Source organism: Camelus bactrianus, chromosome 31, assembly GCF_048773025.1.
Source record: "Camelus bactrianus isolate YW-2024 breed Bactrian camel chromosome 31, ASM4877302v1, whole genome shotgun sequence".
Taxonomy (NCBI): Eukaryota; Metazoa; Chordata; class Mammalia; order Artiodactyla; family Camelidae; genus Camelus; species Camelus bactrianus.
Window position 1 is genome coordinate 20,970,966 of NC_133569.1, and position 23,791 is coordinate 20,994,756.

A 23,791-nucleotide genomic window follows, 5' to 3' on the forward strand; every position below is an offset into this window, starting at 1 on the left:
AACCAGCTGAACTCCTGAGTGGAGGAAGAGGATGCCTAATACAGTGCCCGTTTCTTGGAGACATTCTTGTAACTGACTCAAGCCAATGACCCCATCCCTAGCCCTATTCTTCAGCTGACGGCACCCCCCCCACACACACACACACACACCTCCCATCCTTTGGGTGCAGGAGAAGAGACTTCCCCCTTTCTCAATTAACAAAGAGATAGGAACCTAAGAGGCTATAGTAAGATAAGCCTCCAAAATATTTAGGTATATATTTACAAAGAGTTCTCATGGTAATTTCCTTTAGTCCTCACATCAACCCCTGGGAGACAAGCAGGGCAGGAATTAGTGTCCTAATTCTCAGATATGAAACCTGAGAGACTTCAGTGAAATGACGTGCTCAAAGTCTTGCCACTAATCACTGGCCATTTTACTCCCGGTTGGCAACCCCAGTTCCCCCTTTTCCTCTGACCTTCCATCATCCCTCCAGTCTAGCCTCCCTCCAACACCCTTCCTATTCATTTAACATTCACAAAGCATGTTGAGACAGTTTAATCTCATTTTATCCCCATAACAAGCCTGTGAGGTAGGTAGGGCAGACATCATTACACCACTTGGGAGACAAGTGAGAAGCTAGGGCTCAGAAAAGTTAAGGGATTTTTCTCAAGGTCTAAAGGTAGTATGGGCCTCTGGTTTCAGCTGTGATATGGAAAGGCTAGTAAAGAGTACAGCAGCTGAGAACAGACCTTGAAGAATACTCTGCTGTTCCCTATGTTGTCCTTGACTCTCCCATCCCTGGTGCAGTCTTCAGGGGCAAGTATTCAGTGCAGAGGCACCCACCCTCCTCTGTCCTGGGGCTGTCCACACAAGTATATGGAGGAAAACAGGACTCCAGATCAGTTACTGCCCACTCAGGAATGAAGGTCAGTTCCATCGTTCTGCAGTTACCTCACCCCAAAAACCAACTCTGTGACTGCATGATTCCAGAGAGGTGGTTGGTTCCAGCCAGCTCACCACACTGACAGTCCCACAGATATACATCACTTTGCATAAATACACATCTGCAACACACTGGGCCCCGACAGATCACCATGATGAACATACTCCATGGATGATAGATAAATAAGTTAGTTCACATTGCCTAAGCCCAGAGATTTCTGGCAACTGGGGAGGAGCCTGGGAGCTGCCACATCTTGGGGCCTCTCAGGGACCCAGGCTCAGAGAGAAGGGCAAGTGTCAGCATCTTTTCCAGGCAGTGCCCACAACAGGGCAAAGGGCGAGGAAGAAGGCTCCCTCCCACCCGGGGTCACATCCCAGCACCAGGAGGTCTCAGTGCACAGAAAGGTTTTTTGTTCTTTGCTTCTTAACTGCTAACGATGGCATAAAGGTCTTCCGGGGGGGGTGGCATGGAGGCCTTTCACGGAGGCCCCCTGATGCAGTCCTGTGGAGAAAGAAAGGCATCAGATTAGAAGAAACAAAGGTAACGATGACCCCAGAGATGGCCCAGCTTTGTGAGGGGCTACGGATGTTAACTGACACGGAGAATCATTCAGTATAGACCCCCAGCGCCCACTCCCACTGTGGAATCCTATGTGCCCTCCTTGCTTTCCTGGGGAAACCTAGGGAGGTGACTTAAATTTCAGCTTTGAGGGATGAGGGCTTGCTAGACTGATGTGAGGATTTCCCATATTCTGGTTCTGGCTCTGCCACTGACTCACCATGTGGCCTCAGGAAAATGACTTCCCTCCCCAGCCCAGTCCTCAGCCTCTTCATCTGTACATGGGGCACTTTAACTACTTTCTGTTTCTTCCAGGCACCCTCTCCAAGACCATGCCTCTTAAATTTTGCAGGTTGGGGAAGAGTATAGCTCAGTGGTAAAGCGCATGCTTAGCATGCACAGGGTCCTGAGTTCAATCCCCAGTACCTCCATTAAACAATAGGTAAACAATAAATAAACCTAATTACCTCGCCCCTTCAGAACCAAAACGACAACAACAACAACAAAATTTTTGCAGAGACAAGAACAGCCAGCAACACAATCTCAGCATCCTAGTTCATCAAGCTCTCCCACTGCACCTCCTGGGCTGGGCCATGGGACTCACCTGGGGGCAGGGCTGTCAGGAAGGGCAGCGGGTTCAGCAGGTCGAGGGCTCCTCCATCTGATCCGGTTGAGAAGGACCTTGACCTTGTTTCAGTGGGAGAGATCCCACTGAGCAGAGGGTGAAAGGATTGCCCATATCCCCCCTACACAACATACCCCAGACCAAGCTCCCAGAGAGCTATCACCACAGCCAGGAAAAGTCACCTGCTCCAAATAGGAAGCCTCTCATTTCAGGGGATCCACACATCCCAACCACACCCCACCCCCACCTCATCCTTCACCTGCCCCAGCATATATCCCTCACCTACCCTGTGTCCCTGGGAGGATGAGAAGGTGTGAGCTTGCTCTGCTGGGGCCTCTGACAGCCTGGGAGGGCTGGGGCTGGGGACCCCTGCCTTTGGGGGTGAAGCTGTTTTTGCTCCTTCAGGAAGAGAATCAGGTTACCCAAGGCCAGGAACAGGAAGGAACCCCTCAAGCCCAGGGCTCAGGGGGTCTGCCTGTGGGGCCCTGGGCAGGCAGGATGCAGAGGGAGACACAGCAGTCCCTCACCTGTCTTCTCAGTCTGGCTGAGCCGCTCCCACGGCTCATGGACCTCACTGCCTGGGGCATGAGAGGATGGAGATGAAGGGGCCACAGCTGACTCCTCTGACTCCTCCTCTTCAGGATCCTGTGCACAAGAGAAATGGGCTCTCCAGGCCTGGCTAGAGGGCTGAGGCTCTTCTGAAAGGAGTCCTGGTTCCAGGGATCTCATCTCTCCTCCGCTTCCCCACTCAGCTGCCCTCCTGCTGGCCTGAGCGCCCACGGCTCACTCACCCCAGCCCTCCGAGTCTGCAGCTGCAGGTAGAGCTGCTGGAGCCTCGCCGTCTGCTCCAACACTAGGCACAGGTGTTCCAGGTAGCGAAGACCCTGCCCCGGGAGGCAGGCCTGGGCTTCAGGCCTCACCTGTGGGAGAGACTTCTGAACTCAACCAGAGTCCCACCCTGAGGGGCCAGCAGACGGAGGCAGAGCAAGAAGAGGAACACACACCCAGCTGGCCTCCCCATGCCCAGCCAGGCACCATGCCAGGCAGGCCCCAGACCTGCCCGCCTCCACACAGCTGGGAGTGTGTGGAGGTAAGAAGCTCTCACACAGCTCATCAAATAGGGGCAAGGAATGGCCCACCCTGAGAGCTCCAGAGAGAACAGGTTGGGGGGCCCATCTCCATCCCACTCTTGAGAGTTGGCACTCACCACCTCTGCTTCTTCCAGGCCTGCCTCTAGGTCACTCTCTGCCTCAGTGGCCTCCTGTCCCCCTGCTCCAAAAAGGGGCTTTTCACACTCAGGCTGGCAGGGCGGGCTCAGGGAGCGGTAGTGTTGTGACAAGCTGGCAGGGGAAGTCGGGAGCTGGCGGGACCGCTCCAGCACCTGCTCCAGCTTACGGCTGGCCAGAAGCCGGCTTTTGTGGGTAGGATCCTCCACAGCCCCAAGAGCCAGGGCCTCAGGGCTACCCATGGGCTCAAAGGTCAGAGAGTCTTGAGAAAGCCCCCGTGAGGTGGCTGGGGAGCTGTCCCCAGCCGCCATCTCCACTCCTGAGTCCTGGGAGGCCAGTTTGAGAAGCGGCACCTGCCTTTCAAGACCTCTCAGCTTGCCACCTCCCTCCCAGGAGTCTGACAAGTACCCTGGAGCAGCATCCGGGATCGGTCTGTAGGTGCTGGTGACTCCAGGCACTAGGCAGCCACGTGCCGGGTCCTCGCCAGTGACATCTGCAAGGAGAGTCAGCCATCAGGCATCGGCAGGCTGCCCCCAACACCCCCAGCATTCCTGGCAGCTGGTGGCATTCTGCAGGGAGGAGTGTCCTGGGCCAGAGGTGATGGGAGGAGACTGGTCGGTCACTGCCCCACCCAGATCTCTCCCCAGCCCTGGCTAGGAGATGACAGAATGGGGTTCCCTTTAAAACAATAATTAGCGATCAGCTCCTGGGATAGTCTATCTTCCTTCGAGGAGGTTAGCACTTTCTTCCCGGGAACCCTTGTGCTCCAGCCCTTGGAGTCAGCCTAAGACCTCTGAGCCATAATCCGGGAGCCAAAGCCTCGTCAACTGCTCCCAAAGTGGAGTATGAATGTGCCCCCGCCTCAGGGAGACAGGGAAGGACGCAAGGAGGGAAGGCCAGGTCTAAACTGGCATCAAGAGGCAAGAGGAGGCCCATCCTGGAGTTCCTGGGGAGGGTAATAAAAATAACAATGACTGTAACCATCTGGGGCTTTTGTTCTTTTAAGTAAGAAACAGAAGAGATTTTGTGGAGAGTTGAAAAGAAAAACTTTAGACGGAAGAAGATGGGGAGGAGCAGCAGCAGCCTTATCACCCCTTGAATGTCACCTCTCCTACCACCCCCCTGTGCCAGGCTCTGCAACGATCCGGATGCCCTCATCGTAAAGATGCAGAAACTGAAACTGGACAGGATGGAGGGCTGCCTTCGTCTCCCAGCCCGCCAAACGGGAGAGCTGGATGCCAAGCCAGGCCCCTTTGGGCAAGGAAGTCGGCCAGGAAGTCCACCCCTGCGCGGCTCCTTTGGAAAGGGGTCCGCCGCCGCCGAGGGAACTTTCCGGAACTGCAGGCTGGGGCAGGGGCCGGGCGGAGAAGCATCCAGACCGGGAATTAGAGGGAAGTGGACTCGGAGGGAGTGGGGACAGAGGTGATGGCCGGTTTAACGACAAGGGTGTCCAATGTGCAAGGCGCGATGCCTCGGCCCTTCCGAGGGGAGGTGGTGAGGAGGGCGCCGGGAGATCCGGGACCGCGGGCGGGCTGCTGCGGGGCGGGGCGGGGGGCGCAGACCCGGGCCGGGGCGCGGGAGGCGGCTCCGGGGCAGAGGCCCCGGTGGGCCCGGGGGTGGGCGACTCACCCCGGCCGCCGAGCGGCTCCACGGCGAAGACGCGCCGCCGGCCCAGCATGGCCCCGGTCCGGCCCCTACACGGCACCTCGGCCGCGGCGCTCCCGGCCGGCGTCCCCGCGCCGCCGCTGTCGGGCGGGCGGGCGTCTGGGCTCAAGCGTCCCAACCCGGCTGGGTGCGGCCCGGGGACACTCCCAGCGGGAGCCGGGGGAGGGCGGGGCGAGAGCGGGGGAGGGATGCGCAGGTGAGCGGGGGGGCGGGGGGCCCCCAGTGCCGACGAGGGGCGGGCCCCGCTCTGCTGTGCTTCGCGCCCCCAGCCGAGGAGCGGGGACCCCAGCCTGGGGACGCCCCGCCCTCGGTTCACCAGCCGTCGGTCTTCCTGCCGCCGAAACGAAACCGGGCGAGGGTGAGGGTTGGGGGTGGCTGCGACCGGACGGGAGCGCGGAAGGACGTGGAGCCGCACGTGCTGGCGGCGGGAACAGGGGTGAATTGGACGTCAGCGTCCTCGCGCTCCCAGCTGTGTCCCTTGAAGCAAGTCACTCAGCCTCTCAGAAACCTGGTGCGATCGGAGGGGGAAGCGATTCCCACCACCGGGAAATCCTTTCCAACAACTTCAGAGAGCCTTGTGTCCTGGGCCAGATCTCAGTCCCCTCCTCGGCCCAAATCTCTTCCTCACTCGGATTCCCTAAAGCTGAGGTGGGGGGGACTTCAGGATCTGGGGAAGTGAGCCTGGCCGGTGAGCAGGCCGGAGGCGGTGAACAGGTCAACACTTCCCTGTCCCCACCCCCACCGTCTTTTGGTCCCTGGGATAACACCACCCCCAACCCTGAAAGGAGGCTGTGTGCCCAGGCAGCTGCTGAAAGGGAGGCAGCCTGGTAACCAGATGGGCTGGTGGCCTCTTAAGGTGACGGGGCTGGGAAAATCCCAGCAGGACCCAAATTCCCTGGAGGAGATAAGGGAGCTGGTGGAAGTGCAAACTAGCACCTGGGCCTCTGGGGGAGAGGCTGGAGTTGGGATCCTTAGAAGCAAGATTCTAACTTTATAAGATGGGGAAACTGAGGCCTACAGCCAAGACTGGGGAAGAATGAGCCAAGTGCCTGAATTACCAGCCATCTCTTAACACCTTGATTTTCAGGCCAAGCCCTTCCCTCCTAGCCAAGGGTCCTCTGGTTTGCCCCTCTCCCAACCCTATTCTCCTGGACAGCACCCCCCACCCCATTCCCCTTTCCCAGGTACAGAGAGGGAAACCGAGATTGCCCCGCCAGGAGAAATTGCTTTATTCAAATCCGACAGGCCCTGCAGATCCCACCCTGGGCCTCTCCGGAGAGGAGGGGAGGAGGGCTGGCCGGTCAGGTGGCTTCCTCCCTACAAAGTGAGAGGGTGGGAGGTAAAGGGAGGGAGACTTTGCCAGATCTTGTCCTGAATTTGGAGAATGTGGGGCCAGATTCCAAGCAGTCTCCGTGGTGACTCTGGGGCAGGAAGGCATCTGGAGCAGGAAGCCCGGCCAGCAGGAATGCGGCGTCTCAGCATGAGGCTCAGTGTGGGCTCAAACCACACACATACACAACGCACACTCCCCTCTGGGCCACTACCCCTCCGTGTGCAGATATGCTGGAGCCCTCCAGTGACTGGGATCCCCCTTGCCAGGGGCTACATGCTGCCCTCTCATTTACCTTCTGCTGCCCTGACTGGCAGCCCCGTGCCCAGAGCTAGGCCAGGTCTTCACTGCCCAGAGGGTCCTGTGGCCTGCATGACCCCCTCTGCAGTCCCTTCTTCATCCTGCCTTCCACTGGAGGAGAACCATCTTCCTTTGAGGAATAGAAGGGGCCACACAGCTGTCCCGCTCACTGCGTACTCAAGGAGGGAGCGGCTGCTGTGAGTTCCTGAGACACACGGCAGCCCCAGCAAAGTCACCCCTCAGGCTGAGGCCAGGGATGCCCACTGCTCTCAGCCTCCATGGGGAAGTCCCAGCTTCAGGAAGCACATTTCCTGCAAGCTCAGCACCGAGCTAAGCACCATGGGAGGAAGGGTAAATCCTAGAGCCTGGGGCAGCTCCTGCCAGACTAAGATGGCTGGAAGCTGTGGGGACCTCCCTTGTGGCTGGAAGGCTGCCTCTGGGGATGGGGGTCAAAAACACCCCAGGGTAAGCCAGAAATCCAGGACTCAGGCTCTTTTTTCCATCCTCAGCCTAATAACCCCAGCTTCGGAAGAAGTGGAAGAAGTTCGCCCCCAAGCTGGGGCTGGCTGCAAAGAGCTCTGATGTTGAAACCCTCGGGCCCCAGGGAGGAGAGCTGGCTGCCACAATTAGAGAGGTGGATTTTACCTTGAACTCATCCAGCCATGGAAAGGCATTCAACAACTCACTGGCCTGCCTGTTTCACATGTGTCCACTCCCCATTTGTTCTCCATTCCTTAGAGCACTGCTCGGCCTGCATGGTTATTACAGGTGGGGATCTGACTGTATCAATATTCCAGCCCACCCTTTTTCAACCTGTCACTTCCCTGCTGAAAATTTTCAAAGTGTCCCCAGAACTTCAAGGTGAAGTTCAAACCATATCTTCCAGCATTCAAGGCTCCCATCTTCCTTTCCAATCTTATCTCAGTTTCCCCTTCAGCTGCTGCCCTAAACTGAGCACCCCACTTGCACTCACCCCCTCACTCTGCATTTCTCTCCTGCATCTGTCCATGTCTTGTTCATCCTCTCACACCCACGGCCCCTGCTCTGAACTCTCAGGACGCTCCTGTGTGTTCCACACAAGCTCTTTGTGCTCGCTACCATGTAGCTTTATTTCACTCATGCCAGCTCAGTCACTGCCAGGTGACTAGTGTCTTTAGGAAGAAAGAAAAGTGCTCTCTCTACTTCCACTGTGCCAGGACCCACGAATTTAAGTAGGGGTGAATCAATCCCCTTTTGTGAGCATTCTCCCCGCCAAAGGCTATGCCTAACACTAGGTGGCGCCAAGGAGCCCATCCCACTTGGGACCAGACTTTCTGACCTGACAGCTCCTGAACCAGACACCCTTGATCTTTCCTATGAAAATAAAGGCAGCCATTCAGGCAAAAGGTGAAACAATTACATCAAGGTGTAAATTATGTCCTGGTGCCTGAGGAGGCAGCACACAGTCTCCACCAAGATTCCTTCCAAAAATAGACATCACAAAGTCACCCACTGAAGCCCAGCTTTGATCTTTCCCTCAGGCTGACTGGGGGACAGGGTGGGTCTCGGGCCCCCAGCAGCACCCATTCCCCTTTCTGACATGGCCTCTGGGATTAGGACTGGGGATTATGGGTGAATCAAGCCAAAAATCTGGCAGGGGGCCACTGCCACCAATGAAGTCAGCTGGAGCTCCCAGGGAAGGGGCAGGCAGACCATCCCCGGCTTGGAGGCGAGGCCCATGGTGGGTGGTGGTCCTCAGGGAGGGTGCACTGCTGGGTTGGCCCTCCCAGGCAAGGCTAACTTGCAACCCTGTCCAAGGTTATTTCTGGGGGTGATCTTTCTCAAATGGGTGCAGACAGCCTCAGGTGAGTACAGGAAGTCGTCCAGATGTGGCCTCCTCTCCTGCCCACCCAGCTCCTCTGGGTAAGGCAGCAGGGGTCCTGGTAGCATCCACACCTGGTAGAGTGAGGGGCACATCACGCCAGCCCAGCTGGTGCCTGCGGAGCATGACTGTCTCCCCGAGACGGGCCTGGACAGAAGGGGGCTCCGAGCCTGCCTCCTGTTTACTGCCGGCCCTGTAGCATCCCTGTCCCTCTCCAGGCTCCCTCTACCAGGGACCATCCCAACAGAACAGGTATCTTTACAAAAAGGCCCGGGAAGAGCTCAGTGGTAGAGTGTGTGCTTAACATGCGCAAGGTCCTGGGTTCAATCCCCAGTGCCTCCATTAGAAAAAATAATAAATGTCTAAATAAAGGAGCAAGCCCCTTCGGTAGGGGATGTCACCTGGTGAAGCATCTGGTAGGGCAGGGAGTTTGAGGCAGGGGGAATCAAGAGGAAAAAATTACCTATATAAAGACTCTACCCAGTGGTAGGGAAGAGGCTCATCCCCAGGAGCTGGGTCAGGGGAGGAGAGAAAAGAGGGGCACCTACTTTATTTTGTCCATGCTTAGTATATATTTATAGTGCTCCTATGTTGAAAACTTTACACAGTGAATACCTGGAGCGTCTGGCCCACCCCTCTCCTAGATATTTATCTCCACCTAACAACCTGCTCAACCCCTATGGCACAAAGACGCCCAATGCAGTGCCCACTTCAGACTTCGGTGCAGAGCCTGTCCAGCAGGGGGAAGGAAGTGAGAGTATCCAAGCAGAGGCACAGCACAGGCAGGTCCTTGTCCCAGCGAGGAGGAAGGGAACCCACCAACCCCCATCGCCTTCCCATGCCAACTGCACAGCCCTGGCGTGGAGGTGCCCGCAGAGTGGAGGGCGGGCACTCAGGCCTGGGAGCTGAGGGTCAGGGGTGTGGAGTAGCGCTGGCGGGCGTGCTTCTCACAGTACAGCTCATCCCCCACCCAAAAGTGCCCGCGCATCTTCAGGTTCAGCCCACAGTCGGCGCAGGTGTAGCAGCCGGGATGGCGGTACCGCCCCTCCTGGATGCGCACAGCCTGATTCCTGCGGGGACAGAAAGGGGAGAGCCATCAGCCTTGGGCGGACAGGAGGGAGGGATGAGAACACCAGGCACAATGCCACCACTCCCATTCTCAGGGACCCTGATTCCCAGCCCAGAGTCAGGACCCAGGAAGCTCCCCAAATCTCAGATACTCAACTCCCCAAGCCTGCCTTCGGCAATCTTGCTTTAACAAGCACCCCCGGCTCTGGAACCCCAATCAAAACAAAGTCATTCCTCCCCACTACACAGGCACACAAGCACCATCCTGCATCTTCTGGAATGGAGCAAAGTGTGGTCCCAGGTGCCAGGACCCACAGCATTGCATCACCTGGGGACGAACCGGGAATGCAGATTCTGGGGCCAGGGACCTCCTGCAGAGGAAACTCTGGAGGTGCAGCCCTGCTATCCCTCTAGCAATCCCTCTGCTCTTTGAGAACCACCATCCAGGACCCCTTCCTTGAGTCTGCACAGCAGCGGTGGACAGTGTCCCATTCTGCAGATGAAACACTGAGTCCCACAGAGGCTAAGGATTTGCCTAAAGTGAGTCATCTGATCCTCAACACTGCATGTAAGAAATTCATTGGGGGGTGGGGGGAGGCGTGGGCGGTATTCAATTTTCCAAAGACCGTGGCTGCATTATGATGCCACCCACTGAGAAAATGGACCTACCTCTGGAAAATTAATCCTGTTCGGCAGTGGTTGGGGGGGGGCGGGGTAAGAGCAAGATTTTCCAGGAGGAGGTACCTCATCCAGAGGCAGATCTCCAGAGGCTCTGAGATTGTTGGAGAGAAATTAGAAGCAATAGCATTTCCACCTCCTCCAGGGAGGAGGGGTTAGAAATCCAGGAGGAGGCGATGCAGCAGGAAGAAGCCAGCACAGGCATGTAAGAAGGCTGAGATAACCCCTGTGGCCCATCACAAATCCACTGTGGCGATGCTGCCCCCAGGTTCCTGGCTAATCGGTCCACACAGGCCCCTCCTGGGCGCATCCTGGGCCCTGCCCCCGACCCTGCAGGGTGGGCACCGCCTCCCAGGCCACCAACACTCACGCGATGCTGGCGCTGCACTTCTCACACGTGTGGAGCTTGGGTGGGGTGGCCAGGGCCCTGGAGGTGGGCAGGGCGGACTGGGGACTCAGTGAGCTGGGCACGAAGGCAGGCATGCCACCTGGGGGCGGGGCAGGGGTGACAGACATGTCAGAGCTTGTCCAGCACCCAGGCTGTATTTTTCAAGCCCATTCCACCTCCCCCAACATAGTTCCGCAGACTCCCGGTGTCAAAGGCGCATTTCCAAGCGGACCTCTAAAGTAACCCCGGGTGTGAGAGTGGGTAATGCAGGAAGGAAGTGATCGCGCCAGATCCTTGGCTGAGGCCGGTCAAGTGCAGGACACACGGTGGAGGCCGAGTCAGCCCGAGCTCAGACAACCCGAGCAGTGTCTGCTCAGTGCCCAGCACGTCAGGCCACGCAGGCATTTCCGCTCCCATGATCCAGTCATGGTGATGTTACTAGACGGTAATAATAGGTAATAACAGCACCGCAAGACCTCTGCACGGTTTTCAGAGGGCTTTTATGTGCATTATTGCACCTGAGCCTTCAAAAGACGCTAAGATGAAGGTTTGGTCCCTGTCTCACCGCCAAGGACGCGGAAACTCCAGTGGTGAAGTCACCACCCGTCTGTGCTCCCCTCCTTCCCTCCCTGACCCCTCCCAGGGCCTGCTGAGGCCTTGTCATGATGGACAAGATTTGCACCAGACCTTCCACCCTGTCTCCCTTACCTTTGCGAACACCCCCGGGAACTAACCATCAGAGTTGCAGCCACCTGGTGCTGGTGATGCTGCCAATCAGATAATTCTGACTGTCCCAGCCTCTCTCTCCCAGGAACCACTGCCCAGGCCAGGCCTTCTCATCTCTTCCCTGGGCGAGGGCGGTGCCCCCACCCCACACCAAGACACACACACACACACACACACACACACACACACACACACACACACACAAACTCCGTACTGTAGCACCATCTACTTTCTTGGGGGCTGGGCAGTACTCTGCCCCAATACAGAGTTCCTCGGGGCAGACGTGGGTCCTGCCCCACTTTGATCGCCACATTGCACACGTCTGGTCCACCAGACGGGTCAGCCAGCATCTGTCGAGTGAACAGCTTAACAGCTGGCAGGAACCCATCTCTCTATTGCTCACTTCGGTACATCACACACCTTCTGGCGCTATTTAACCAGCCCTCCTGGGTTGGGACACTCCTCAGCCTGGCACGGGAGGCCTCACAGCCGGGACTTAACCTCCAAGGCCACCCTCCAAGCAGCCAGGTCCCACGGCTCTCTTGCTCCCACACCCAAAGCCCTCTGGCTCCAGCCTCCGCATTCCACACTGCTCCCTGCCACTGTCTTCAGGCTGACTGTTAAAGTCTTGATCTTTCTTCCTAGGGCCAAGTCAGACCTTCTTCCTCCATGAAGCCCTCCTTGGAGACCCAGTCCCCACCGCCCACCATCGTTCCCCTGCCACTTTCCTGATCCGAGGCGGTACCTCTGGGGGCACCCCTGGTCACCCCTACCAGACTGTAAGCTCCCTTAGCACAGGGACTGTGGCTTCTACAAGTCAGTACCTGCTCCCAGGATGAGCACTTAACTACTAATTTAATAACATGGCAGGGTTCCCGGTGTGTCCTCGGGGGACGTAGGTCAGTGTTCTGGGGTGTCCTGGGGGAACTTTCTTCCCCATCCAAGCCCCCGGGGTCTCACCTCTCTCTTCAGCCTCCAGGGCCTCCTGCAATAGCCGAAAGGAGCTGGACTGCCGGGGGGGCAGCCGCGCCTCACGATTTTCCTGCAGCATCTTGAAGACTTCTGAGTCCTCTCTTAGGAGATGGCTTTCCCCTTCAGAGGCCACACTGCGGGGGTGGGAAGGAGGCAGTCAGGAGTGAGAGCCCCGTTCCCGGGGGTTAGGACAAGCATGAAGGCAGAGAAAGAGTGTCCCAGGGTGGGGTGGGGGGTTCTGGAGACCAGAGGAAAGCCATCTGGGCTTAGAGAGCTGGGAGCCCCCCTCCCCCTCCAGGAAGCCTGTCTGTCTCCAGGCCCACCAAGATCCCACCCCGACCCTGCCAGAACCACTGGTACCTGAGCCTGGGGCTGGAAGAACGGGGACCTGGGGAAGGCAGTGGCGGTGGCGGCAGCACCAGCACAGCCGAGTCGCCAGCGGGGCCGAGGCCGGCCTTCGGGAAGGAGAGGCACCAGGGGAGGAGTCAGCGGTGGGGCCTTTGGCCAGCACACCCTTCTGGGCTGCCAAGCCCGGCTGTTCCCCAGACCCAACAGCAGAGGGCCCCCAGCCCTCGCTGACCAGCAGGCCCCCTGTGAGGGGCCATCACCCCCACCCTGCCCACAGAGCCAGGGAGCCATCAACTGCCTGCAACTGCTCCTGCTCGGTCCCAGCAGGAAGGGAGGCCAATCCGGGGCTCTGGAAGGGTGAGGGTTCTGCCCTAAGTGGATCGGGCAAGGGGCAGAATGTGGACCAGTGCGCAGGGCCACCAGGCGTGTTCCTCTGCCGTCTCACGCCATGTGTTTGCAAAGATGTTGAACACTGGGGCCTGATGGGCACAACAAGCAGAGACAAAGTAAGCTGACCGTTGTGCTGAGAGGGAAAGGAAACATAAAGGGCCAAGATCCCTCCTGAAGTCAGAGCTGGTCCCTTCCCAGAAACGGCCAGGGTCTGGGCTGACCAGCTTCTCCCGGCCGCCCTGGGAGGTCTGATCCTGCCCCACGGAGCCTGGGGGAGCCAGGTCCTTTCTGGGTCCACAGCCCAGCAGCAGGGCCCCCTGTCGGGTGCACACCGTCCACCTCGGGCTCTTACACCCGCTGTCCACCTGGAAAGCTTGCCTTCAGCCTCACCATTGCTCTGCTTTCTGGCCCGCACCTCTGCACCCTCCCCTGGTCCGCTTCCTCTCTCTTGGCATCCGCAGGGGAAGGAGAGCCTCAGAGACAATCAGGACGGCCACGGTGCACCGGGCTGAGGGCACAGCTTCCAGAAAAGCCAAATGCCCTCTATTTTAAAACTTGAGTTGGGGGTGAATTAGGGTCAAGCAGGAAAACATTCTTAAGCTTAAAACAGAAACTTCAGAGTCTTAAGAAAACAGCCCTAGACCCTTACCCCACTGGCCCTCTTGCACCAGCCTGCATTCTTCCGCTCTCGGGCTTCTACAGGTAAGGAGACTAAGGGTCAGCAGGGCAAAGCGACTAGTCCAAGCCACGCAGGGAGTGAGAGGCAGGGCTGGAGTCCACGGCTTGGTGCCTGGCCAGTGCCACGCAGTCAACTGATGGTGAGATGGTTGCCTCAGGAAGGACAGCCAGCACCAGGTCCTTAAGAACAATGTCCCATCTCACTGTCCTAGACCAGCATGTGCCCTGCACGAGGGCTGAAATCCACCCCGGCTCCCTTCGCAAGTACCTCCTCATGCCAGCCAAAGGGAGAGGGGCCGTTTTCACTTCTCATCTGCTCATCAAGCTGTGTGCCTGCCTGGAGTGGGCAACTTCCAGTTTCCAGAAGGGCACGGTAAGGACTGGTGGTGTCCCATGCCTTGGGCTCCATGTAGCTTTGGCCAGCTCAGAAGCCAGCAGCAGCCTGGGCCGGGGGCACCCTGCCCCCTTCCTCCTGCCAGACCACCTCACCCGCCCCAGTAACTCCCTTACTGGGAGCAGCTGCATCTTCCCGCTTCCTCTTCCCGCTTCCTCCCTCCCCTACTCCCTCCTGCCTCCCTCCCAGTCACATAGGGACACCTGCCTTCACACGGAAGCGACCTTTCATCTGCAGGTCCAGAAAAGCTGCTCACTTGCCCATCAAGAACTCATCTCTAGCCAACACCTCTCAAAATGTGTTTGGAGGATGCTAATAAGGGAGTGGCAGGGGAGGGGGGAATGCCAGGAGAAATTCTGCAGTTAAACAAGTTTAGGAAATGAATAAAATTAAATGCATTTCTTTCTCACAGGACTTTGTAGAGCCTTTAAGGGGCTCACGTGCGCACTGACTCCCAAGAGGGAGCTTGGAACTCCGTGACTCCGAAACCATCTGACCACAGCCTCGTTTGTAGGCCAGAATGCAAGCTTCCCTGGGTTAGGAATTTCTCTGTGTTTCCACCAATGCGTCCCCAGAGCCTAGGAGGGTGCTTGACACAAAACAGCCACTCCATCAATATTGCAGGAATGACCACAGGCCTCAGGGTCAAAGAAGGGAATTCAGGGCATCGAGTCTGACCCTGAGGCCCAGAGAGTGGAAGGGGGCCTGATCCAAAGTGACACAGCAGAGGTGGGACTAACCCAGACCTCCCTGCCACCCTGCCCAGGACTCCTCTTTGCACCGTGTGGGTGGTCCTCCAATCTTTGTGTGCAGCGGATCCCTGAGGGCTTCTTAAAACTCAGATTGGAGTCCCCACCCCAGCCCCATACCCCTGTGTCTGATTCAGTAAGTCTAGGCTGGGGCCTGAAAATACGCATTTCTAACAAGTTCCAAGGTTCTGCTGCTGGTTTGAGAGCCACTCCCAGTACCACCCGCCTCTCCCCTTTGCCCCGGTTTCAGACACCGGGTGGGAGGAGGCCAGGGTGGACCAAGTTCTTCCCAGCTGACCTCAGCCCAGAGCTCTCCCAGAGAAGGCCCCCAGGCTCAAACATGCCAGGTCTTGCTAGAACCATGGCTTTCCCATCTCCGCGCTCGGTGTTCTCTGATCTAAAACCTACCCTACCCTACCTCTGACATCCAGCAAAATTCCTGCCGAAGCCTCCCCAGGCCACCCCAGCCCACACTCATCTGTCCCCTCCCAGAACGCCTCCTGCTTTTATAATTAAGACCATACTGCTGTTCGGTGCTTAATTGTTCCAAATTGTTTCGCATGTTTATTTTATCTCTACAACTACATTTTAAATTCTTTAAATACTGGATCTCATGGAATACATGCATCTCTATGCCCTCATTGCCTGGAGGGCCACTGGGGGCCCCCTACACTGCAGCAGGTCACCAGGGAGCCCCTATTATGCAGCCCCCAGAGGACCCGGCTCCTTCCTTCTCCAGAGCCCCCAGTTTCCAGTACCGTCCCCCAGACATCTCCAAAGGCTCTGCTTTCTGGAATGCAGACTCAACCCGAGGTAGGATTCCAGCAGCTGGGCCACATCCCTTTCACCCCAAAGGCTGGACATGCCCCCACTAACTCTGCCCCCAGCAGCTGTGACCCAGGACTGTGGGCTGCCTCACTCCCTCACCTCCCCACCCCCGCCCTTAGCGAAGAGAAACACCACCAAAGGGCTGTCACTCGTGGACAGTGGGACCTGGCAGGGGGTCCAGGGGAAAGGGCAGGGAGGAGGGGCAGACAGAGAGTAAGCCAAGCGCAGCTGGAAGCAGAACCACAGGCCCGCTGGTGGTTCTGGGGCTGAGTCAGAAGAGGAAGATGGGGCATGGGGGATGGGAGTTGGGGGCGGGCATGGGGCTTGGAATGGGGCGGAATGTGTTCAAGAGATGCAGTCAGAGCCAAAGGGAATAATCCCAACAACAGCAGCAAAACTATTTCGGTCCTGGCCCAAGAGAAACACTTGGGAAGGGAGGAAGCCAGCAGCAAGGGGGAGGCGGCGGCGAGTGGGGGTGTGAGAGGTAGAAGGCCACCTGGGACTGGCCAGGCTGGGCTGGTGCTGCGAGGCTGACCCACCAACGGACTGATGGCCTCCGGGCTCAGGAGAGGAGCGTGCCCGTTGCTAGGAGACCAAGGTGCTGGCTGCCCAGGTGGGAGCAGCCTCCTGCAGCCCCACGGGCACCACTAGCAACTGGCCACGTCGGAGGCTCTTTCCTTCCTGGAGGAACCCTTACCTGTCGGCTTCCGGGGCGACCCCCATAGGACAAGTGGTCCTCAGCAGCGAGTCCCGGGGAGTGGGTCAGGCTCTGGAAACTGAAGTGGGGAGAAGGACGTGTGCCAGGGCCCCCTTCGACTGCCCCAAGGAAACACAAGTGACCCCCGGGGCCCCCTAAACCCAGCTACAGAGGCTTTGAGGCTGGGCCTGAACTTGGTGGCCAGGGCGTCCACCCCCTGCGCTCACCTGTGACTGGTCACAGCCTCTCCAGTGAGGGCGTGTGGGCTGCTGGTGGGCAGGGTAGAGAAGGGGCTGCCTGGCCGGGGGCTGAGGGAGGCCGGGCTGGAGCAAGGTGACCGCAGGGAGGACTGGCTGTCTATGTGCGTTCTCCTGGGGCCCTGTGGAGAGAGGGGCCAGGAAGAGCTGGGGAGGGGACCTCCCCCAGTCCTTGCCCCTCAGGCCCCACCTCACTACTCCCGTGGCGCTCCCAGCAGGAGGCACATCCTACCTGGAAGCGAGTGGCCAGCACCTCCACGGAGCTTTCCCCATTGGTCTGCCCGGGAGAGGCAGCCTGGGACCTGAGGAGAGGACAGAGGGAGGCGAGGGTCACCGGGGTCCTGGAACCCCATCAAGATGCAGATCCCAGCTGTCCCCACACTGGGGTCTTAAGATTAGGAAAAAGTTCAAAACATGCAGACATCAAGCAGCCAACTTTTAACTTTGCCAAATTCACAACAAACAACTATCATCAACAGCCACCATCATTTCTTAAAAAAAGAAAAGGACAGTGTAGAACCAAGAAAGAGAAAGGATGTAATTTCAGCAAAAAGTTCAATAAATTCAGTTTTATTAAAAACTTCTCACATTATCACCCCTACCCCTGCCTCGCCTTTCTTTTCTTTTCTTTTTTTGCATTTTGTCCACTCTTTCACTGGTCAGCACCAGTTTATAGGCCAGTTTGGCTGGAGGTTGCTGATGAGGTATAAATAATCCTTTATCTTTCACTCCTGGAGAAACTGAAGCCCAGAAATTGCCCAAATTCCTAAAGACCGACAATGGCTGGGCCAGCTGACCCTGTCCCCAGCCAGAGGCCTGTCCCCACCAGCTCCGCTGCTGACAGTGGAAATACCTCTGAGAGATTCACTCCCTGCCCCTTCTGAAGACCTCTCCCCCATAAAACAAGGGGTGGAGACAGTCCCCTTCCTGAAGGACCTGGAGAAGGAGGTGGCCCAGCTCCCCCACCCCATCACCAAGGTTCTTCCTCCCCTGCCCCCCAGGGACCCTCCTCCAAAGCCCTTCCCAGTAGAACCTGGCTGGAGCCTAAACAGGAGGCCACTGGAGGGCTGGGAGCTGGCTGAGGGTGAGGAATGAGCCCACCGTGTCCCATACCCACTACACCATTCCTGGGTGTCTGGCCACTTCCAGAGAGGTCAGCAGAAACCTCAGACACCACATACCACGCCAGCCACAGCCTCCCAGGGGAGAGTGTGGGGCCAGAGTGAGGGGAGCTTAAGCTTTGGCTCCTCCCGCCCAGAGCCCTGCTTCCTGCCTGGGACTTCTGAGTGCCTGAGAGGTCTCCTGGGAGTGCAGTTCTAGGAGGTTAGGAGGAGTTTGGGCAAAAGCAAGGAGATGGGGAGCCTTGACCTGCCCAATGTGGAGCCAGAGGCCTGGGGGTACTACGCCAAGCCCGCCTCCCTGATGGGGCTGCGTCCCTTCAAGAGGGACCTGAGAGGGAGTGACGGTGTCAGCAGCTCCCTGCCCCTCCCCCGCCCCACTCTGCAGCTTCTTGTAGGTTTTGGTCCCCTTCCCAGATGCCATGAGCTATTCTCCACCCTCCTCCTCTGGGTCCCACTCCTGCAAACACTCATGAGCCTGAGTGGCATGAGGCAGTCACTGAAGGGGCGGGGGCTGCGAGAGCACCTGAGCGTCGTAGGAGCCAGCTTCTGCAGCACTGTGGGGCGGTGGGGCTGAGGTGAGGGCCTGGAGCCCAGGCCCAGAGGGAGGCTGGCTGTGGGGGCGGGGCGTAAGTGCAGGAGGTACTCAGCTCAGGTTCAAGCCCCCGCCCAGCGGGCTCTCCTGGCTGGGGGATCTCCCAGCATTCCAGTCTTGTGACTCACTGGGATGCCCCACCCCGGGGAGCCACCTGTCCCCCTCCCGACCCAGACCTCCAGGCTGAAGCCTCAGGAGCTTGGGAATCGGCCTCCACCAGCAGGGCCCCGACAGGCAATGGGGAGCAATGGAGGGGCTCTGTGGGAAGTGAGCCCCCAGACTCCTCACCCCCTCCAGGATCTGAACAAAGGCCCTCCCCTCTCCTCTTGGAGGCAGGAGCTCTGGAGACCCAGCCTTACGCACACCTTTCTCCTCTTCAGCCCACTTCATGTCCACGCCCTGTACCCCACACACTTGGGAACCAGTCAAACTCGGGAGTCCAGGTGGCTGATGCCAGCCTGCCCTGCCAGTGACAGCACGCCCAGCTGGGCACAGCCCACCCTGCTGCAACCCCAGAGCCCAGGACCTTCTCACAGACAAGCCATAAGGGCTGGGAAGGCCAGGTTGAGGCCAAGGGCCGGAGGTGAGTGGCCACTGTGCAGTGGGCTGGCAGAGGGCAGAAGAATGCTGGCAGGCCCAGCAGAGGTGGAGGGCCTACCGGTCCAGCTGCAGCCTCAGGGGTGAGGGGCTCTGGCGGATCTTGCTCTGGGCCTCGGCATGAAGCATGCCCTCTGCACTCTCCCCATTGATGGCTACAATAATGTCACCAGGCCGGAGGTCAGCAGCCTCAGCCTTGCCCCTCTCGGTTACCTGTAGGGGAGGAGAATCAGGCAGTCAGAGGTGACACTCGGTAAGGATGGAGGAGAAGAGATTTCCCTGTCCTGCCCAAGAAACACAGAAGCTGGTCTGAACCAGGCTGGCCTGCCACCCCCCCCCCCTTCAACATCTCTCTCCCTGCCCACTGGTGTCCACCCAGCTAATCAGTTAATCCCCTCCAAAAGCTGGAGTGTTGGCCCCCCTGCCCCCGACCCCAGCACTGGCATTCCAACGGTGCCTCTCAAAGAATGTGAAATGACAGAATTTCAGGAACTGTGCTTGGAAACACTTTTGGACAGAGAGCCCTGCCCATGCAAATCAAATCATGCAGGTGCTGCCTGCGGGCAGGCCCCCTGTATGAACACTCCGGCCTGGGCCTGGGTCAAGGGCAAGGTGCCAAGAGCTCAGAGCTCCTGTTTTAGTATCCACCCAAAATGGCTGCCAGCAGGTATGGGGTTGGTGACCCAGGAGAAATGAGCAGGCCCTGCACTTGGCCCAGCTCCCTTTCACTCCCTAGAAGCCTGTTCCTGAAGTGGCCACCACATCCCGATGGTAACGGGGCCCCAGCCCTCCCCCAGCCAACCAACCCAGAAGCAGGCCTCTGTTTCAGAACAAAAAAAGAGAAAGGTGTCTGTGAGGCCTCGGTGGACAGGGCAGACCCTGACTTTGGAGGTACCTCCCGATCTCCCAGAACTAGCCCTTACCTTGGTCACTATGATAGGCGTGTGGAAATCCCTGCCCCCGGAGATGCGGAAGCCCCAGGGCGCTGGCCCCACCACATCCACTGTCAGCGCCATACCTGATGAAGAAAGCATGGAGAGATGGAGCCTGCCCCTTGCTCCCCAAGGGATGCTGTGAGGTGGCAAGAGAAGGGGGTGACAGGTCCTTGGAGCAGCCAGTCAGGGGCTGGAGGGGGTGTGGAGGAGGGTAGAGGAAGTGACTCCCTCCCGCATGCCCCAGTTTCACTTCCCCCCACCCTGGGAAGTCAGGACTCTGAGTTCCCCCTTTCCGTCTTCAGCAGAGTGGCTCCCTGGAGGCAGGTTGTCGGGGTGCTAGACAGGAGCTTGCTGAGAACAAGGGACCGGCAAGGCTGGCAGGTGGTAGATGTCAGCATTTCCTCCCTGTCCCCTCCTCCACCATCAGGGCTAAGTCCCACTAGTGCTTGCTTCCTGTCCCCAAAACCGACAGCACAAGGTACTTCCTCTCTGCTCTGGGGGAGGGCAGCGCTGTGGGAACAAAAGTGACAGCACAGAAGAGGGTGGCACTGTCACAGTCTTTCAAGTAGTTGGCTGGTTGTGGGGAGAGCATCTGGCTGAGTGAGGCCAGGGTCTTCCAAAGGGCCTCCTGACTGCCCGCCCGACCCCCTGGTGATGTGGTCCAGGCCAGGGAGACTGGGCTTCCCACCTCCCCCAGGGGCCTGCTGCTCTCTGAACAGCTCCAGCAAGAAGGCCAGTCTTATCTGCCAAGCTGGGCACACCCACCCCAGAGTGCTGGCCAGCAGGGCGAGCTGACTGATGCTGCCTGCGAGCCAGGGCCACAGGCCCCCCATCCACTGCCCCTCTGCTGCGCACGGGAATGTCCCTGTGGACTAGGCCCTTATAGGATTTCCTGAACCTCTCGTTCTGGAGTCAGGAGCCAACCCAGGCAGGAAGCTGCAGTGCCAGGCTGGGCCACCACCCTACCCGGCACCCACTCTGGGGCCGCCCCTCAGGAGGCCCAGCTACTACAAGTGGTACTGGACTCAGTCAGGGACACTGGGGACACTTCCCGAGTTTAGGAGCCTGGGGAAGGGGCGCCCACCTGGGCGAGCGGGGTTGTCTGCCCTCTTCCCGGCCCTTTGGCTTCCCCTTTTGCCCAGGCCCAGCCTTGTCCCTGCCGCAGGCCCCAGATCTGCGCTGGCGGCTCGCAGATGCCTCAGATTCCCAGACCTTTGAGCCGGCCAGTGGACTCCGCGCCGGGGGCCGCCGGGAGGTGCGCAGCCCGTCGGCCCGGCTCGCCCGGTTCCGGCGCCTTCTAAGCTCCGAGGCCAAAATACCTGCGGGCCGGGGGCTGGAGGAGGAGCGCCCGGGACGGGAAAGCCCAGCTGGCGGGGGGCGCCGGCCGCAAGCGAGGCTGCGGGGAGCGGCGGGGAGCGGAGGAGAGGTCCGGGCGCCAAGGGGGCCGCGGGCACGCAGAGCCGGGACGGTGCCCGGGGCCAGGGAGGCCGCCGGCCGTGAGGACGGCGCGCAGGTGGGCGCGCTCACCTGGCTCCCGCTCACCTGTCGGGCTGGGCGGTCAGGCCCGGGAGGGAAGGAAAAGGAAGGAGGGAGGCGAGGAGACGCCACCGCTCCCGCCGCCGCCGCCGCCGCCGTCTGCCCGACTCTGGGGAGAGCCCGCCCGGGGCTCCGGGACCTGCCTCCGCCCATGTGATCCCGGGGCCGCCCCTGCCGCCGCCCCTGGCCGGGGAAGCCGCCTCCTCCGCGCAGCCCAGCCCGGGCGCAGCCACCTGGCCCGCGCCCGCCGGGGGGAGCGGGGGCTGCTCTCTCAAGAGCCCCCTAGAGGCCACGGCTGTCCTCCCCGGGGTGTCCCCATCCTCTCGAGTGCAGGGGAGGCGTTCCGGTGACGGGCACCAGCCCCACTTCGCAGACGGCTGAGGCTGCCGCCCCCTTAAGCTCACCTAGGCTGCCCGCGCCCACGCCTCCTTCAAAGGGCTCCTTAGTACCCCTCACCCCCAGCCCAGGGCCGGGGCGGAGGTCCAGCTGGGTCTGTCTGCGGTCCGCCCGGCTCCTCCGCCCACTCCAGGCTCTGACGCTGGAGCAGATGCAGCCCCGACACCCACAAATCCCAAACCAGGGGCCGCCCCTCCGCCTTCCTGTCGGGCCAGCTTGCTCTCTGGGCGGTGGCAGCGGGTCGCTGCGGTTCTTTTGGCTGCGCGGCGCTTCCTGCCCGAGATGAACCCCAAGCCTGCTCCACTCAGGGCTATAAGCCAGGCCCAGGAGGCGGTTCGAAGACAGGATACTCCCGGCTGGAGGTGACCTGGCCCCCTCCGGGGCCACACAGGTCCCTCTCCCTTGTGGGCTGGAGCTCTCCCCTCACCTCCTCTGCTGCCCTGCCGGAGGTCCTCTAGTCCCAACAGGCACCACTGGTCCTGGTCCCCCGTGCCCCCAGCCCTCTGTCAACCACCTGGAACCCAGGCCTCAGAGATTAGGAGAGGACAGCCAAAGAGAGGCCCCAGGTGCCAGCGTAGAACCATCTGGCAAGTGGTTTCCCCAGAACCAAACCTGGCAACCCTCAGCCCAGGGACTTCAGGGCCCGTCAGAGCCGGGTCTCCCATCTCCTGCTGGTCTCTAATTTACACTCTGTCAGCTGGCCTGTTTCCAGGGAAGCACACCTGTGGGCACAGCTGTAACTTGCCTGCCTCTGGTGTGAGTCATTCCCTCCCAGTTCCCTCTGAAAGGAGTGCCCTCACCACCCATCTGCCTACCTATGCCCTGTCTCATCCTCTCTGTGCTCGTGGACCAGCCTGCCTCCAGCTCAGCGACCTCCCCTGTCCCGGCCTCCCACAGCCTCTGTCCATGGTGTGTGTAAGCCATTCCCCCACTAACAAGTCCGGTGCCTCCCGGTGTGGCCTCTTTGCCTGGTGCACCTGTTCTGCCTCCCCAGCTGGAAGCCCCTGAGGGAGCAGGACGCTGCAGGTAGGGGTGGTACTGCCTGGGGGCCACGCAGACCTAGCGTCAAATGCCAGACTTGCCTCTTCCTAGCTGTGTGACCTTGGGCATTTTCCTCGACCCCTCTGGGCCTCCGTTTCAGTTTCCCCATGTGTAAACTGGGAATGATACATAGCTTCCCCTCCTGCTGTGCAGATTGCCCTCCACGTAAAGCTGCCTGTTCCTCGGAGGGCAGGGTGTGTTTCTGGTTGGTTTGCTGCTCCATTCCCAGAGCCTAGTACCGTGCCTGGCCCGCAGCAGGCATTCAGTACAATTTTGTTGAAGGGTTGTGGTTTGAATCATTGAATGGATTCATGTTCCTTTCCTTGCCACCCACCACCGTCCTGCCAGCTTGTGGAAGGGACTCAGTTTTGCACCTCTTTGTGCTCAGATTTTGCCTTGGACAGTCTCTATAAAGATCTGCTGGTTTATCTGCAGGATTTCTTCTCCATGAGTTGTGCAGCCACAGAATTACAACAAAGTCAGTCAACCCCAGAGTGTGACCCTGTGGGACAGAAGGGCTTCTTAGCTGCTTTGTGGCCCTGGGTGATGACTCATCTCACTGGGATGAGCATCCCTGGTGGCCTAAGGTCCTTTCTGGCTTTGAACTCCCAGGTCCCCTCACCCCCCACCCCAGGATTCTGATGCTCCCTGCCCCTCCCACCTTGTGCCAGGTCAAGGCACAGAAGGAGTCACACATGTAGGCAGGCCCCAGGGTTGATTTGCTGCAGAGGCTCCAGGGCCCCACCAAAGAGCAGGTTTGGATTTGGTCTCTACCCCAAGGAAAGGAAGGCTCAACTCTGATATTCTTTTGGGGGGGTGGTAATTAGGTTTACTGATTTATATATTTGTTAAGGGAGGAACTGGGGATTGAACCCAGGACCTTGTGCATGCTAAGCTGCACTCCACCACT

The 23,791-nt window shown here is 59.1% G+C and overlaps 2 protein-coding genes across 5 annotated transcripts; both read right to left on the reverse strand.

Annotated features, from left to right (window-relative positions):
* Positions 1-522: 522 nt before the first annotated feature.
* On the reverse strand, positions 523-5,877 carry C31H8orf58 (chromosome 31 C8orf58 homolog). Its single transcript, XM_074355575.1, has 7 exons — positions 4,964-5,877; positions 3,316-3,827; positions 2,900-3,028; positions 2,636-2,753; positions 2,395-2,507; positions 2,088-2,170; positions 523-1,426 (listed from the first exon to the last, which is right to left on the reverse strand). Exons 1-7 carry the CDS (start codon positions 5,010-5,012, stop codon positions 1,315-1,317), a joined length of 1,116 nt encoding a protein of 371 aa, XP_074211676.1. The 5' UTR covers positions 5,013-5,877; the 3' UTR covers positions 523-1,314.
* Positions 5,878-6,212: 335 nt separating this feature from the next.
* PDLIM2 (PDZ and LIM domain 2) lies at positions 6,213-21,994 on the reverse strand. Of its 4 annotated transcripts, none has more exons than XM_010954987.3 (10): positions 21,849-21,994; positions 19,897-19,991; positions 19,035-19,186; positions 16,896-16,965; positions 16,634-16,785; positions 16,407-16,485; positions 12,683-12,777; positions 12,311-12,456; positions 10,607-10,724; positions 6,213-9,560 (listed from the first exon to the last, which is right to left on the reverse strand). In XM_010954987.3, the coding sequence occupies exons 2-10, from the start codon at positions 19,987-19,989 to the stop codon at positions 9,383-9,385; spliced, it is 1,083 nt and encodes a 360-aa protein (XP_010953289.2). In that variant the 5' UTR covers positions 19,990-19,991; positions 21,849-21,994; the 3' UTR covers positions 6,213-9,382. The 4 variants fall into 4 exon arrangements, with proteins under 4 accessions (XP_010953289.2, XP_074211678.1, XP_074211677.1 ...); XM_074355577.1 differs by lacking the exon at positions 21,849-21,994 and adding an exon at positions 21,436-21,679; XM_074355576.1 differs by lacking the exon at positions 21,849-21,994 and adding an exon at positions 21,451-21,678.
* Between the last annotated feature and the right edge of the window lie 1,797 nt (positions 21,995-23,791).